This window comes from Leopardus geoffroyi, chromosome X (assembly GCF_018350155.1).
Source record: "Leopardus geoffroyi isolate Oge1 chromosome X, O.geoffroyi_Oge1_pat1.0, whole genome shotgun sequence".
NCBI classification, from domain to species: Eukaryota; Metazoa; Chordata; class Mammalia; order Carnivora; family Felidae; genus Leopardus; species Leopardus geoffroyi.
The window spans coordinates 7,205,290-7,221,312 of record NC_059343.1 but is presented as its reverse complement, the minus strand read 5'-3'; the positions used below and the strand labels follow the sequence as shown (position 1 = coordinate 7,221,312).

Here is a 16,023-nt window from a genome sequence, read left to right as displayed (position 1 = left end):
GTCTTTTCCCCTTGTTTCCTTTTCTTTATGTAATTTTGGGGAGGGCATTCCGCATTCCATTGATGTCTCATCTTTACTTAATAAGCTCTAAGAAAAAGAAGCCATCTTTTTTTTTTTCAATTTGTTTTCCATTTGTAATAAACTTCACTCAATAACATTACAAAAGGAGTGTCTTTAAGCATTCACCACCCTGCTTCAGATGATGACTGCCAACTTTGTTTTTGTGGCTAACTCAAGGCTTCACTAATTGCCAAAAGGGGCCTTATGAAATTCTTCCAAGTCCCAAGCAAAATTAATTTTGATTCAATTCAATTTCCTGACATTCTTTTAGAAGAATAAGAAATAGCATCAAAGTATAACCCAAGGGTGCCACAGCCACAAAGCCTCGGAAAATCACTGGGCTAAGCCAACGATCGGTAAACTATGGCCCCCGCAGGCCAAATCCAATCCTGTTTTTAAAAATAAAGCTTTATTGGAACACAGCCCTGCCCATTTGTTCGCACACTGCCTATGGCTGCTTTTGCATTCTAACAACACAGTTGGATAGTTATGGCAAAGGTCTAAAATATTTACTATCTAGGGGTGCCTGGGTGGCTCAGTCGGTTAAGCGTCCGACTTCGGCTCAGGTCACGATCTTGTTCCCGAGTTCGAGCCCTGCATCGGGCTCTGTGCTGACAGCTTGGAGCCTAGAGCCTGCTTCAGGTTCTGTGTCTCCCTCTCTGTCTGCTCCTCCCCTGCTCACGCTCTGTCTCTCTCTCTCTCTCAAAAGTAAATAAACATTAAAAAAAAATTTAATATTTACTATCTGGGCCTTTACAGAAAAAGTTAGCTGATCCCTGCTGTAAGATATCATATGTCTGTTAAAAACACACCTAAATTCAATTCTCAAAAGGATTCTGCCATTTTAAAGAATCCGAATCACAAAGAGAGAGGTAATAAGCAATTCGATTGCCTTCCAGGCCCCGGGACCTTCAAGCTGGATTTTTTTCCTCCAACGCAATGGCACAAAAGCCAAAATATCTCTGAAGAGAAAGTGGCAGAGGAAAACAAACGAGTGACGAGTGACGGCACTGCGAAGGCGGCTCTTTCCTCTCCTGGCACATTCGGCCCTCCCCTCCATCCCAGCCCCCCGGTTCCTGGCATACCTCTCCAACGATGTCGGTCTGAGACCCAGCGTCGCAGAACTGTTGAGGTAAAGAATCGCCAAGCACACCTGGATTGTGAGGGAACTCCGGCAGAGGGTCGGTGAGAGAAAAGCTATTCCTGAAGCCGTCGGTCAGCTTGGCCAGGCTCTGGAAGAGAAGGAACCGAGCCGCCTGAACAGAGGTGGTGACGCTTCCCTTCCCGCTGAGGGCCGCCCCTGGCGCCGGCCCACCCCACCCCTCCCCCACCAGGTGGAGAAGCCAAGTTTACCGCCACGTGCACCTTTAATACAATTCTTCGTCATTTACGTCCCCCTGTGACCGAGTCCCCCTGCCAGCATGTGGATAACGTAGACAACTGCCGGGGTACCACTGTTACTGTTTTTCTTCTTTAGGAAACACAGCGTGTTTCAACACACACACACACACACACACGCACACATGCACGGTACCTATGTGAGACGGTGGATGTGTTAACTAACTTTATCGTGGTAATCATTCCAGATTATATATGTATATCAAATCATTAGGTTGTATACCTTAAGTTTATATAATTTTGTCATCTGTACCTCAATAAAAGGGGGGAGCACTGCCATCCAAAACGTTCTATCAATAAATGAGTCTGAGATGAATGCCACCTTGAGATTTTGATAAACCACACAGAAAACCACTCCCGGATGATGTTTACGTATTTTCACAACCTGGTTTTTCAGGTGACTGTACATGACCAAGAGTCATCTCATGTGATGTCAGTTGGCCAAAAACTAGAGTATGTCTTCTGGCACATGTAACCCCTTTGGGTGCAAGTCAAAGAGCAATGAGATTTTCTACAAGTTTTTAGAAGACTTTTGAACGTTTTTATCTTCAGCAGACATTGCTGTGGACACCAGGACACACAGGAGCAGTATAACACACGTAGCTGGTTCTGGCTCTAGACAAAGGCATCTTGGAATGGGCCGGTACCATTAAGCTCATAAAAGAAAGACAAAACAACTTCTTTGATTTTACTAGAGAGGACGTTCCCCATGCCTCTCCCAGGAGCGTCTCAGAGAAGATGCTGGGGTCTGAAGCTTCTTCTAGAAATTCTATCTCCAGCCCCCACAGTGGGGAACCCACTTGAGGCAACTGGGCGGTCGCCCCCGCCCTGCACGCCTGGATCGGCCAGTGCGGAGCAGTTAGCGCAACCTCCAGGGGCAGAGCCTCCAAGCCCCCATGGTGAAATGCCGCTTGGTTCACCCCTGGGGTTTAGGCTCACGTTATGATGGGTGACATCCACACAGCACCTTGTCCGACACCGCACTCAGAGGCCTCAGTAAATGGCAGTAGCTGTTCTTGCTACCAGTGCTCGGAGACAATCTAACCATCGATCGTTTACTTTCATGACCTGGAGAGGGCGTGTGAAAATACAGATGTGTGGGCCACGCCTCCAGAGCCTTATCCAGTAGGCCCGGGGCAGGGCCCGGGAATGGGCAACTCAGTGACCACTGTGGGGACAAGTCTGTTGGATCCTTGACCTCAGGAAGCACTGCCATGGAAGGCAGCTATCTGTGCACCTGTCTCATTTGGCCTACGAGTCTGAGCTCTGCTTCACGTGCCCTTCTATGCCCTACATTCTGCGGCATCTAGACCGGTGCCTACTAGGTACCCAGTGTGTGGAACACGAAATGAAAGCCGTAACAGAAACGTCTGGAAGCACCCGAGCATCAAGCAAAAAGGCCAGCGCGCACCCATTTGCAAACACTCAAGCTTTTTCTAAAAATAACAACATCTACAGAAGCGCGAGGAACGAAAAAGAACACGACATAACGCTCCACTGATGGCAGCCACGGAACCGAAATGTACGCACGCAGTAGGGTACTTCGCGGCCACGTCAGGGGATGAAGCGGCGCGTGGTGGACAGATGTGGAAAAAGAGACGGGGTGTTATCGTTAGGTGAGGAAGCCGGGGCAGGGGAGTAGCAGGCATAGTCCCAGCTCCCCGTGAGGATGGCTGAACACGTGTTCACACTCTCCCGCGGCTGCATAAACACTAGCCGGGTATACGGGAAGCTAATAAAAGTAGTTACAGGAGACAAGCGAATGAGGCAACAGCAAGACCTGTCATCATAGACTTTTTAAATTATTTTGATTATTGAACAATAGGCATCACCCATTTTTGTGGCTTAAATCGCGTCCTCCAGAAAGTTACGTTCAAGTCCTAAGAATCTGGGAACGCGGGCTGCTTTGGAAATCGAGTCCTTGCGGACGGAATCAAGTCAAGGTGAGGGGATACGGAATTAGAGTGGGTTCTAATCCAATGATTGGCACTCTTATAAGAGGAGACCGTTTAGATGCGGGGACACAGGGAGAGCACCATGTGACGAGGAAGGCAGAGGCTGGAGCAACGCAGCTACAAGCTGAGGGATACCAAGGAATGCCAGAAGCTGGAAGAGGTGAGGAAGGAGCCTCCCCTACCGCTTCAGAGATGGCAGGGCCCCGTCGGCACCTTGGCTCTGGCCTTCTGGCCGCCAGACCCTGGGAGAATAAATTTCGGTTGTTCTATGCCAGTGTGTGCTCCTTTGTCATGGCGGCCCTAGGAATAACTAATACCCTTATTTGAAAACATTTTAATATACAGTATACGTAAATATACACACCTAAAGAACATATATACACATATGTGTATGATATATATGCGTGTTTTTAAAAATATATGGATTGCATATATAATACATACATAACATAATATATATGGTAAGTACATATTTTCCTAAAATTTTAAATAAAAGACAGACACGTAGGCAGGCAGACGAACGGACATGGGATCTGAAGAGTGCCAGGCCCCTACCTGCATCAGGTCCCGCCTCTCCTTCTCGCCTGTGCAAATGGCTTTCTTGATGGTCCGGAGCTCACTCATTATGGCCTGTGCCTCATCCAGCTTGTAGTTGGTGTGAGTGCTTGACATCTTACGATCAATCCTGGTTACAAAATAAAAATAAGAGATTATAACATTCCATTACACAATAACAACAACAACAACAACAACAACAACAACAACAACATAACTCAAAAGCTTTACAGAAAGGTGGGAAACGGTTAAAAGCGTTGTGGCAAAGAGAAATAAAGATCCCATAAAACCTTTCTTGCTTGTGGTAAACACGCGGAGATGAGCCTTGGCCAGTGGACGGTTTCCTTTGCTCCAGGAACATCCAATGCAGGTGAGGACCTTCGAATCAGGATTCCCATGACCTCTACTAATGATCAGGCAACAAACACTGGCTTAAGTAATATCCTGAGATGGTAAACTCCTCTCTGAGAGGGGGATTATGTCTTACTTGTTTATCCCCGGCATCTGGGTTAGCGGTCAAAACTGTCTATTAAATAAACATACGAATGACATCTGTGTGTAAGGAGAGCATATGGGAAACAGCAAAATGTTGTGAACTTTTAATAGCGATGCCTTCTATAAAATTGGAAACTCTGTCTCCGCTACCTTCTTCCATCTCATTCTCGTTCTGATCTCCCTCTCCCTCTCTTTCTCCTTACTACTCACCTCCTCAGTTCTTTCTTCCAATCCAAACATCCATTCATCCATCCTTCCTTCCATCCATCCATCCAAGCTCCCTCCCTTCCTCCCTCCCTCCTTCCATCCTTCCCTTCCTTCCTTCCAGCCAGGCCGCCCCCAGGCACACAAGGCCTGCTTCCAGGTGGTGGAAACAGAGCGCTGACCGAGAGACTAGGCCTGGCTCTGGCCTCCACAAAGCAGGCCGCCTCCCGCATACAGCACGTCCTTTGTCTCCCTCCCTTACCTAAGTCTTGAGGCTTGGAAACCCGCAGGGCTAAAGCAGTCGGAATACTCTGATCCAGAAAGGGGCACGAACTCCGCCGCTTGAAAGTAGTTAGCATGCCTTTCAGATTCCAGACCCACCATTACGCAGGTTCCGGTTCGACACCGTTCTTCCCCACGTTACCGGAAAATCTGGATCCTTAACGGCCAGCCCAAACTCGATGGTTTTCCGCTCACGAAAGCATCTTGGCACACTGGTGAGGACCAGTGACGCTGCAGCACTACAGCGGGACCCTGGGCAAGCGGCTTGGCCTCTGTAAACCTCAGGTTCACGTTTCCCCCACTTAATGGGGAAAGGCCAGGCGTGTAATGTTAGCGGTGATTATTATTGTCAGGATAACACTGAATCTGTGTATTCATGGGAGAAAAAGTAAGTAATTCACCAACTCTGGTTCTTTAGGCCCGGAGTTGATCTGAGCTCTCACGACCCTTGGAATAAGAGAAGGACAAATACACCAAGGCAGGAAGCCATTCCCTCCCTTTGGAACCGGGCTTCAGGGCTCCACGGCCACTGCCGGCACTGCATCAGCTGCAAATCACGTATTTACGAAACCTGGCCCTGAGTTCTCTTTCACGGAGTCAACGCCACGGGCCCCCACCCATCCAGTGGTGACACGCTTCCATCCCAGCAGGGCCTGGCCACGCGTTTTCCCATTTCAGCTGTTCTCCAGAGAACCAAGGGTCTCCAATAGAGGGCGGAAATAAAAGGCCGTCCATCTCACAGCGCCACATCCGCCGAAGAAGTGGCCCGGTTTTTCTTGCAGGGAAAAGCTAGACTCGTTTACGTAACAGGGTCTCCTGGCACCGATCTTCTGATAAAAGGCTTTCCAATACATCTCATTTAATGTCACAGCCAACAACCCGCAGAAGCTCATGAAGTCGGTAGAAGGGTTCCATCGTTCTCAGACAAAACACCAAGGCCGGGCAAGTCTGACTTCCCTGTAACAGTCAATGCCCAGCGCCTCTGCTAACCAGGTCTACTGCTCCAGAACGAAAAACGCAGCAAATAGATCCTCGCCTGACGCCGACACCCCGTGGAGAAATGAACTCCACTGCACCGAGCACAAGGTTTTCAAGTGCTTGAAAATCAAAGCCAATCAAACAGCCACAGAAGCACAGACACACGCTCCCGGCGCTAAGGCTGTGACATGAGACCCTACGCATGTCAGCTCCAGCTTTATACGTAAGTGTTGTGACTTCCTTACGGCTTTCAGTAGCAAGAACGCCTGCGCGTGGCCATCACATCAGTAAACCCAGGGGCTGAGCCAGCAGCCCGTCAAGGCACCAGGCCCCATGACGGGAACGGCTGCCACACACAGGAAAACAGGCCGCAATTCCCTCAGGAAGAGGGATTGGCAGCCCCGTAATTCATGCCGCCGGCGGACGCTGCACAGCACCTGGGAGAACGGAAGTTCAACTTCAAGGCCACGGACCTGCACTCTGGCCTTGGCTATACCCAAGTGGCTCTGGGACCTCGAAGAGAATGCAGATTGGCCTAGAACAGCTGTCTCCGCTCTGTGCCAAGGGTGTCCGGCGCGGGGAGCAGGAGCGGCTACAGGGAGGGCCCATCTAGGGCTCGAGGACCCTCACCCCTGCTTCAGCGAGCACCTCCCCTTTGCTCTGTCTCAGACATTCTGGTTGGTTCCATAGAAGATGCCATGTGCAGGAAAGGGAAAGGGAAAAGATTCCGCTGTTAAAAAAGTGCGAAAGCTATTAGGGAACATGATCTTGAAGTCCTGGTATTTCAGAGAGAATATATAACTGTTATTTAAAAACAGTTATATACCATTATTATATTGTGCATCATATTTCACAACTGTATGTCAATATTAATGGTATAGAACAGAACATACAATCATCTAAAAGGGTCATTATGTATTATGCAAATATAACCTTAGGTAAACACTCTATACGGTATATATTATTTGATTACACTATATAATTATATAACTAGTACATTACAACAGTTGAACGTGCCAAGCACCTACTAGGCACCAGGGTCTTGCTGCACACTTGGCGTCTGTCACCTCGTTGAGTCCCCTCAGCAGCTTTATGAGGGAAGCATAACCCTCTCAGATTTTATAATGAAAAACCTAAGGCTCAGAGAGATGACCTCCGCGGCCCCAGACGACAAGCTAAGATCCGGCAGAGCCGCAGTATTTCGAACCCACGTCTCCCAATTCTCAAGCATGTGTCGGATCGCCAAGTACCGTGCTGCCCCCTTGATCCCACAGGCATACTCCTGCTCAGAGCGGCCAAGGTCGGGCCCATATGCTTTTCTAAGGGCAGGCAAGGCTTCACAGAATCCCAACCACTTCCATTTTTCAACGATGATAAATTTCATCTAATAAAAACTTCAAAGGGTAGGAAACCCCTTCCTTCCCGTCTGCAAAATTCATTTCTTTGGGAGTTTTCTCCCTTTGCTCCAATTCCCTCTAGAACTTTGGTCAAATTCAGAGGATGTGGTCAGTGATTTGGTATTTTCTAAAATACCAATATACTCCATTTCATAAAGAAGATCGTAACATCTGTGACTGCCAAGGAACTGTCTTTTTCATTTTTTAATTTTAATCAAGAGCCCAAGAGAGTGCGGATACATCTCAAATAAAATGACAGAAAAGTGGTAACTGTCAACAAAAGGTAAAAACTTAAGTTAGGACGCCCGGTGCTATGATCTGAATGTTTACGCACCCCCCTTCACATGCTGGGATCCTGACCCCCAGGGGGATGGTGTTAAGAGGTGGGGCCTTTGGGAGGCGATGAGGTCATGAGGGAGAAGCCCCCATGACTGGGATCGGTGGGATCAGTGCTCTAATAAAGGAGACCCCCACAGAGTTCCCTGCCCCTTCCGTCCTGTGACGCCACAGCAAGATGGTGGCTACACAGAGGCCGACCAGGCTGGCACCTTGATCTGGGACTTCCGGGCTCTGGAACCTTAAGAAATAAATTTCTATTGTTTATAAGCCACCCAGTCTGTGGTTATTTTGCTTTAGCAGCCCAAATGGACTGAGGCACAGTGTAAAAAAAAAAAAAAATCCAGTACCCAGACCACAGTCTCCACGTTCCAACATCTTGAAGCAGCCTCGGGGAGGTTAAGTGACTTGCTCAGGGTCACGCAGCCAGTAAGAGGCACGGTGAAGTTCACACCAGGGCCGCTCACACCGGCTCTCAGCCTCTTCATCACTGGGCTAGCAATACGCTCAGAGTCAAGGCCTCCAAATTCACACTGTGTCACAGCCGAAGGCCACCCCCACAGCCAGTCAGATGTGGTCCCAAAGTAAACCGGTGCCCTCCAGGGTCTACTTTTGAAAGAAAGGGTTAGAGGGAGAAAGGAGAAGGTGCAGCTTCAGGCGATGACAGCAGTACGGGTGAGAAGGCATTTCAGAGCATCTACGAACCTCCACCTTCTACTACCCTGGTTTCCGTATCTGTTGTTGGATTTAAGACGTCAAGAGAACCGCACCGGCAAACGCAACACCAAATGGCTCCTTCAACCCACAGCTTGGAAGAAAAGGGCTGCCAGGCCGCTGAAGATATTCCATGTTAATACCACACATTACAACCCAAAAGAATGAGGAGTTTTGTTACGGCTCCACCTTTTACATCACCGGCTCTGGCAAGGGGCCCTGAAGGGACCTCAGACAGCTTCCGGCAGCTTTCTATCAACAGCAGGGCCTGTGTGCAGCAGCAGACCTGTCCCGCGACCAGGAACAATGTTCTTTTTGTTTCCGCCCCGCTGCTGCACGCTTTCCAGTTACCTGAGCGGTGCCGGGCTTCCGCACGGGCTGTACCTGATGGGCCATGTTACTGGGAAACTGTCGGCCTCAGCCTGTGCCGACTGTGAACGACCCCATTCTCTTCTGAAAACGCTAAATCCCCTTGGAGAGAGAACGCTCATTCCCATATCTAATACCGCGTCCTTCTAGTACAGACTGCTCGGGAGCGTGCAGTCACTCTTGTCTGAGACACGTGGCTTTCACTTTGCGCACACCGCCCAAACGGGAAGACGCTCGTCGAGCAATTACGAGGCTCGAAGCGAAAACGGTGCCCCGTGGCGAAGAATGTGCCCCCTGGAAACTGGTCGTTGGAATATTTCGTGAGCCCCTCTCCGTGATGTCAATAGCAGGAGTGAGGAACAGGATTTCTTAAAACGCAACAGAGCACGGCGCGTAGACGACAAGGTAGTGCTGGAGGGCGGTTAATAAGAAGGTGACCGGGCCGACGTACACAGTCCTCTGGTGGTCCAGGCAGCCCAGAGGGTGCCAGTGTCCAGCAGGGACGCGAACCGCGTCACAGCTCCCAGCGGGCAGGAGCGGCGACATCAGCCACTCCGCACAGCACCCAGGGCCGGGTCCACTCGTGCCACTCAGCCCTGCCCTGTGCCTGAAGCGTCTGGGTCCTGAGGACCCAGCAGGGAACAAGGCAGAGTCCTTGTTCCCATGTGGCACGATGCGAGTCAAGAAGAGAGACCACAAAAAATAAATCATTAAGGCAGGCAGCGATCGGCGTTTTAAGGAAAACAAAGCCAGGTTCCGGGACAGAGTGTGACGGAAAGGGCTCCTTTTTAGGTCCAGTGGTTAGTCAAGGATCTTGGCAAGACACCATTTGTCCAGAAAACTACAGAAAGGAGGGAACAGGCAGGCAAGTAGAATTTGGGGGAAAGAGCGTTCCGGGGACAGGGGGCTGCAAGTTCCAGTGGGGAGAGCCAGCAGGGCGGCCAGGGGGTGGACACAGAGGAGTGGGGGGTGACACTGGGGGAAACGAGGTCAGGACAGGGGCCAGATCATCCGGGGGACTGTATTCGAAGTGAGAGAGAAAGCCCCAGAGAGCCACAAGCACAGGCGACATTTGAAAAGTCCCCACGGCCACAGCGTGAGAACGGTGAGCCATAACAGCCACCATGCTAGAAGCTGGGAGAAGGGAACGGGGGTCAGGTGTGATAACAGCACACCAAGAACAACGGGTGGTAAAAAGGTGGGCAGGACAGTGCCCCCTGCCAAAGCGTCTCGGGCTGTCACACCAGCTCTCGGGGACCTCACGGGTGTCTCGGTAGAAAAAAGGCTTCAACGGCACGTAAGCGTGGGAAACTCAGGGTGAAGCAACGTTAAATGAGCTTTCTGGCTGCAGGACAACTGGGAATCTAACACGAGGTACGTTCCAGATCTCCAGGAGATCTAGAATAACTAGAGAGGGAACTCTCCCACACCCACTGGCACACTCAGCGCATTCTTGTACATCACCCGTTCGGGGAGCTGTGCACATGCCACTCCTGAGCCCTCCGCCTTTGCCCCTGGAGGGGAGTAACAAGTTACATTAAGATAATTTTCCCAAACACCCTTTGGAAACTTTAGGGCAGGGAGCGCAGCCGCCTTTTCACTGGAAAAGCTCAAGTTTTCTAGAAAAAGACTTCCGTTACCCGTAAACGCTGCTCTGATCGTCTGACTTTTAGCAAGAGCCTCAAGAGAAATTCAAATGACAACCACGCCGAGATACTCTCTCCCGCCTCTGCGCCTGGCAACGACGCGAAAGCTCGACAACACATTCTGTCAGCACAGCCGTGGCAACAGAAACTCACCTGTCAGTGGCGGGGAGGCAACGTGGTAGAGAGAGGGATCTGGCCACATCTCCTAACGCGACCAGGGCATTTACCCTTTGACCCAGCAAACCCACTTTCGGGAACTTCTCCTGAACGCCTTCCCACCCACACGGGCACAGCAGCAGGTGTAAAGCTGATGGGAAACATTATAAACGGGCGAATGAGGCTGACGATGCCAGGACCCACCAACAATCTCCGCATCCCAGCAAATGGGACTTTGCCCAGCCCAGCCCCTCCCCCTCCCCCCGGAAAAAAAAAAAAGAAAGAGAACCTGAACTCAAATCAGATCGAGCCTCACAGACTAATGACACTAGTTTGCATAAGTAGCAGGGGACAGAGGAACGTGTCAAGTGAGCCCGCGAGGGCCAAAGCAGCAAAATCCAGTATCAGGGAAATTCTACAGGACAAGCGAATTAGTTCCTTCGATGAATAAGTCGCCAGAAGGAAAGAAAAAAAAGCACAGGGGCGTAGAGATTCACAGACACACCAACCAAACACACCACGTGGGGCTTCTCCGAACCTGGACCAAACGAAACAGAGAAACGGGAAACGTGCTGGAGAGGGGACGATGTTACGAGAGGACTGTTAAGTGGGGAACAGGTGTTGTAGCTATGTTTTCAAAAGGGATCCGTAACTTCAGAAGAGCCATTTGTGGACTCAAAGGGGTTCTGGGATTTGCTTCCATAAGGCAGCGAGGGTCTCAGGGGTACGGCAGGGTGACGGACAAAACAGGACCGGCCCCTGTGTGGTGACTTTTGCCGAAGTGCGGTCAAGGCCACAGGACGGTTCCACGATACTATTCTCTCCGCTCCTGTGTACGCCTGACGTTTTCCATCGTTAAAAGTTTATATGCATTACACGCACAAGCTCCCACACAGGCACGTACCTATTCTATCATTAACCCAGGACGGTGTTCGTGGCCAGCTCCCATTTACAAAAATTAACAACATACACAGACCTGAAAAAAAAAATACAAAAGGTTCTTTTTTCCTCACTTGGACCCAAGCATAACGATGGATTTCCTTGTTAGCCAGGAAAGTTCACCAAGATAAACAAGTAAGAGTTTAAAATGTTATAAGCGGCTAAACTCCTGGCGAGGTGCTCTGGAAAAGAATACACTGGATATTCTGGGAAGCAAGAACAGCAGAAAATTTTCTGGAGGAAAAGCTAGGGTCTCTGGCTTAAATCGATGCCGGTAATAACATCCGAGAAGCCCTTTCGCGTACAACAGCTCGTGTATTAGGGGTGAGGCAATCACATTATCAATGCTTCCAGAAGGTTCCCCAAATGTCCTTGATAATAATGCCAATCTGCAGGATTCGATGGAAACTTAAGAGTCAATCCTCAATACCAGAAAGAGAATGAGGCTGTTTCTGTCTCCTGCGTAGCGTGTATACTCAGAGGAAGGCTATCGGATTAGTTTTCGCTCGCGAAGAAAGGTAAGCATGGCACGAGTGCCTGTGTTTTCTGTCCTTCCCGTGAGGACAGACTGAGCCTGTAGTGACAATGCAGCCACCTCTCCAGGCGGCTCGACCTGGAAAGCCGCAGTGAGTCCCCCAGGGCCAAGGCCAGGTCCAGAACCTTCTCCCAGCCTCCACTGGGGAGCACGGGCATCCTCACGGGCTCTGGAAGGGGGTGAAGACTGTCTCCTTGGCAGGGACACGTTTACCATCACCACTCCCCAACGGAGACCTTGCTAAGGAAAGCAGAAAGCAAAGACAAAGAGCGCTGGCCCTTCTCTTCTTAGGAGCACGACCCATACTCCGCTCCGGCCGCAGGCGTGAAGTCACAGCTCTGCCTGCCCTGGCTGCTTGCCACCCAATAAACCTGGAGACAGCGAGGCCACCTCTTCCTATTGTTGAAATTAGTTCGACCACAAGCGATGGATTCGCTTCCTAGAGATGCTTGGTCCCCTGAGCCCCAACACCTTTGTTTTCTAGTGCTCAGTCATCGGCTGCTGTTGCAATGGAACCCGTGCGTTCACATAAAGAAACGGAGACGGCCGGAGGGACGGAGGCCAGAGGGACGGGCACCGGGCCGGCGATCCCGCTACAGAAGCCAGGGCCGGCAGGGAAAGGTGCCGGGCAAGGCTCCCCTCTGAGGCTCGGGGGTCCTGTGTGTCCTCACAGTGTTCCCGAACCACCCCGAACCTGTATCACCTTCCCCAGAGGTCTACAAGCGAGAACTGAACTAGCTGTGCTCTCCAGCCGGCACGATGCCTAGCATTAAGTTAGGTATCACCTAGAGACACTGTGAAGTCCCGATTCTCCCTGGTAATGGCAGAAAGCTCCTGGGTGGCCAAAGGAAAGAATGAAATCAATCTCTGATTCAGCCAGACAGCCCTCGTAACTGTAGAAGACCTCCCAAATGAAATTATTTGCTCCTGCTCGTTTCTCATCCGGCCCTTCGGCGGAAGTGACACAGGAAAACGTGGCCACAGCACACACGGACGCGCCCTCGCAGGCATCGGAGTATCTGGAGGCTGGCTGGGCCGTATGCGTATAATTACGGAGCACGAATTGGTGCGCCGGGAAACGCCGTAGCAAACGGACAAGATGAGGAACGCGACAGTAGCCGATACCAAGAAGGACTGATTTGCTTAAGCAGAACTTTTTTAAAAAGCCATATGGACTAGGGCTCGTTAAAGGAACTCCCACTGTAGACTGAAATCACACGAGACTGTGCACAGCTGGAAAACGGCAGAGCAGCAAAAAGCTGACAGTAAGGTTAAAGACTCCCGGCCGCACTAAGCGTGTGGATGGGATTATCAAAATCCACCACGCGGCAGGGCCTGCAGAGGGCATGGCCACATCTCAGGGCCAGAGAAAGCCAAGCAGGACCCGGCTCCAGGGAGGACCCAGCTCAGTTTTCTATCGTGCCTCCCTTGGTGCCTATAATAGGTCCTTCATGAAGAAATGGGCCCATAAATCATCAACCAAACCGATCGTGGATGATTAAGATGAATCGCAACATTAAACAGTATTAAACAACAGGGTTGGGCACGCCCAGCGATTACCCTTTATCTGAGGCTGAGATAATTATGCTTGTCCGACACTTACATTTGTATCACTTCCCTATCAAGAGCAACACATCAGTCCCGTTTGACACGCTGTCACCGCGTCCGCACACAGGATTCAAGAGAGTGACGTGCTGCCCACCCTTACGAGGCACAGTAACCACACGGATCCCTGCCACTCACCGAAGGCTGGCCAGGGCAGGCACTGGCACCGCCCTCTGGACAATTCGGCCCAATGATCTGAAGGTGCGCGTCTCCCCAAAATTCACAAGGTGAGCTCTAACTCCCAGTGTGATGGTATATGGGGATGGGGCCTTCTGGGTGGCGGGGGGGCAACGAGAGTTAGATGAGGTCATGTGAGTGGGGTCCCCCACGAGGGGAGGAGAGACCCTAGAGACCAGAACTCACCACACCACCACCACCACCACGGAAAGACACGGCAAGAAGGCAGGAAGCAGGCCCTCACCACACACCAAATTTGCCAGGACCTGATCTTGGACTTCTGGCCTCCAGAACTGTGAGAAAGAAATGGCTGCTGTTTAAGCTCCCCGGCCAAGGATGTTTTGTTATAGCAGCCTGAGCTACTAGCACAATCGCCAGTGACTGATGGGAAGAGCAGGCACAGAAGGTCTCGTGAGGCACATGTTCAAGTGCAGCAAGAGAAGCCAGGCTCTGAATCTCGACCGACCAGCAAGCATATAATACTCTTTCTTAAGAAAATCAATTCTTTCAGAAGGACATCACCATTTACGAAATAACTTGTGTTCATTGCATCTGCTGACTTAATATAGCTCACAAAAAAGAAATCCACCCCCAAACTCTTAGTCGGGACCAAGTTCTAATTGTAAAGACGCCAACAGGAAGGTCTGTAGACCAGACCGCCGCACAGGATGTTCCGTGATGATGGAGATGTTCGATTATCTGTTCTATCCGATGCAGTCACCGCTAGCCCTCTGGCTCTCAATCGGGGGCACGTGTGCCCTCCAGGGAACACTTGGCAATGTCTACAGAGAGTTTTGGCTGTCGCAACTGGGTGGGAGGGTACTACGGGCATCCAGGGGGTCAAAGCCAGGGATGCTGCTAAATATCCTGTGATGCACAGAGTTATCTGGTCCAAAGTGCCAACAGCAGCGAGGTAGAGAAAATCTCCACTGGCCACATGTGACTGCTGAGCATTTCAGATATGGCTAGGTGACTGGGCTTCTAAATTTTGAATTTTAGTTCACTTTAATTTAAATAAAAACAATTTGAGACTAAAAGCAACAGAACTAGAAGTCAAATTTAAACATCCACGGGGGTCCTGGACGGTGCGGCTACAGAGAATACGCATAAATGTAAAATAAAGGTCTTGTTTCCCAGGTATTTCCATTTAAAGGAACCAAGTATCTTCAGGGAAAAGAAAGATTCCGAGGCTTAGGATTGGGGAAAACATGAGCAGAAATAAAAGCATAGAAGCGGAAGGCCCGTGAAGCTTCAGGACGCACACCCAGGCACCCAACAGGCGAGCACAAGAGCAAATCATAGGAAACCCCCCCTGTCATCGCGGGCAACTCACTCTTGCAAGGTCTCCACCCCCTTTTCCTTGTACTGCAGTTCTTGCTTCATCTGGGTCAGCTCTCGTTTTAATCTGGAAAGCTAAAGACAAATTATATTTTTTTTTCCGAAAAAAAAAAAAAGCTCTGAAAATCGTTTCTATAGTTGTTCATGTTAGCATTGCCCTCTAAGTTCCTGATTCGCTCCCAATGTGCTCTCCATGAATTTCCTAGGCTCTCCTGGGCTCTCCATGAATTTCCATCCACGGGCAAACAGAACAGCCAGCGTGGAAGAAGCACCTCGCTTGGATACAAAAATCCCAGGTCCCTGACAGGTTCCTACCTATGTGGAACCGGCAACTATTTTCTTTTTCAGGTCGTGATTTATACATCACAATCAGCAAACTGCCTAATGCGTTTTTCACCTTCCCTCTACTTACTACTCCGAGACCCCACGTGTGGGAACACTGTTGCCGGAAGCCTGCGGTCCCACTACCTGAGAGTGCGTCACATGGAGAGCTTCTCGGGGATCCACCTGAGGCCCGTGTTAAAACTCGGGAGGGGGTGGGGGCACCTGGGTGGCTCAGTCAGCTAAGCGTCCGACTTCAGCTCAGGTCACGATCTCACGGTTCGTGGGTTCGAACCCCGTGTCGGGCTCTGTGCCTGGAGCCTGCTTTGGATTCTGTGTCCCTCTCTCTCTCCGCCCCTCCCCTGCTCACGCTCTGTCTCCCTCCCTCAAAATTAAATAAACATTAAAAAAAACCCTCAGGGGGTGGGCCTGGCAGCTCGCATGTGTAATCAACTCCCCAGGTGCTCTTCTTGGACAGGCTAGAGTTTGGGAACCGCTGCACTGAGAGAGACCCTGGCGTTTGGGGCATGAGACACCAAGAGGCTTCGTTTCCAAGACGTGTC

General features: G+C 50.5%; 1 protein-coding gene across 1 annotated transcript in view; it reads right to left on the bottom strand.

Annotated features, from left to right (window-relative positions):
- WWC3 (WWC family member 3) overlaps nt 1-16,023 on the bottom strand; it is a 118,111-nt gene that overhangs the window by 42,592 nt on the left and 59,496 nt on the right. The window contains exons 5-7 of the mRNA XM_045472637.1: nt 15,135-15,214; nt 3,969-4,098; nt 1,146-1,292 (exon numbers count right to left, since the gene is read on the bottom strand). Of these exons, the coding sequence (XP_045328593.1) occupies nt 1,146-1,292; nt 3,969-4,098; nt 15,135-15,214 (357 nt within the window). The remainder of the gene's footprint in view (nt 1-1,145; nt 1,293-3,968; nt 4,099-15,134; nt 15,215-16,023) is intronic.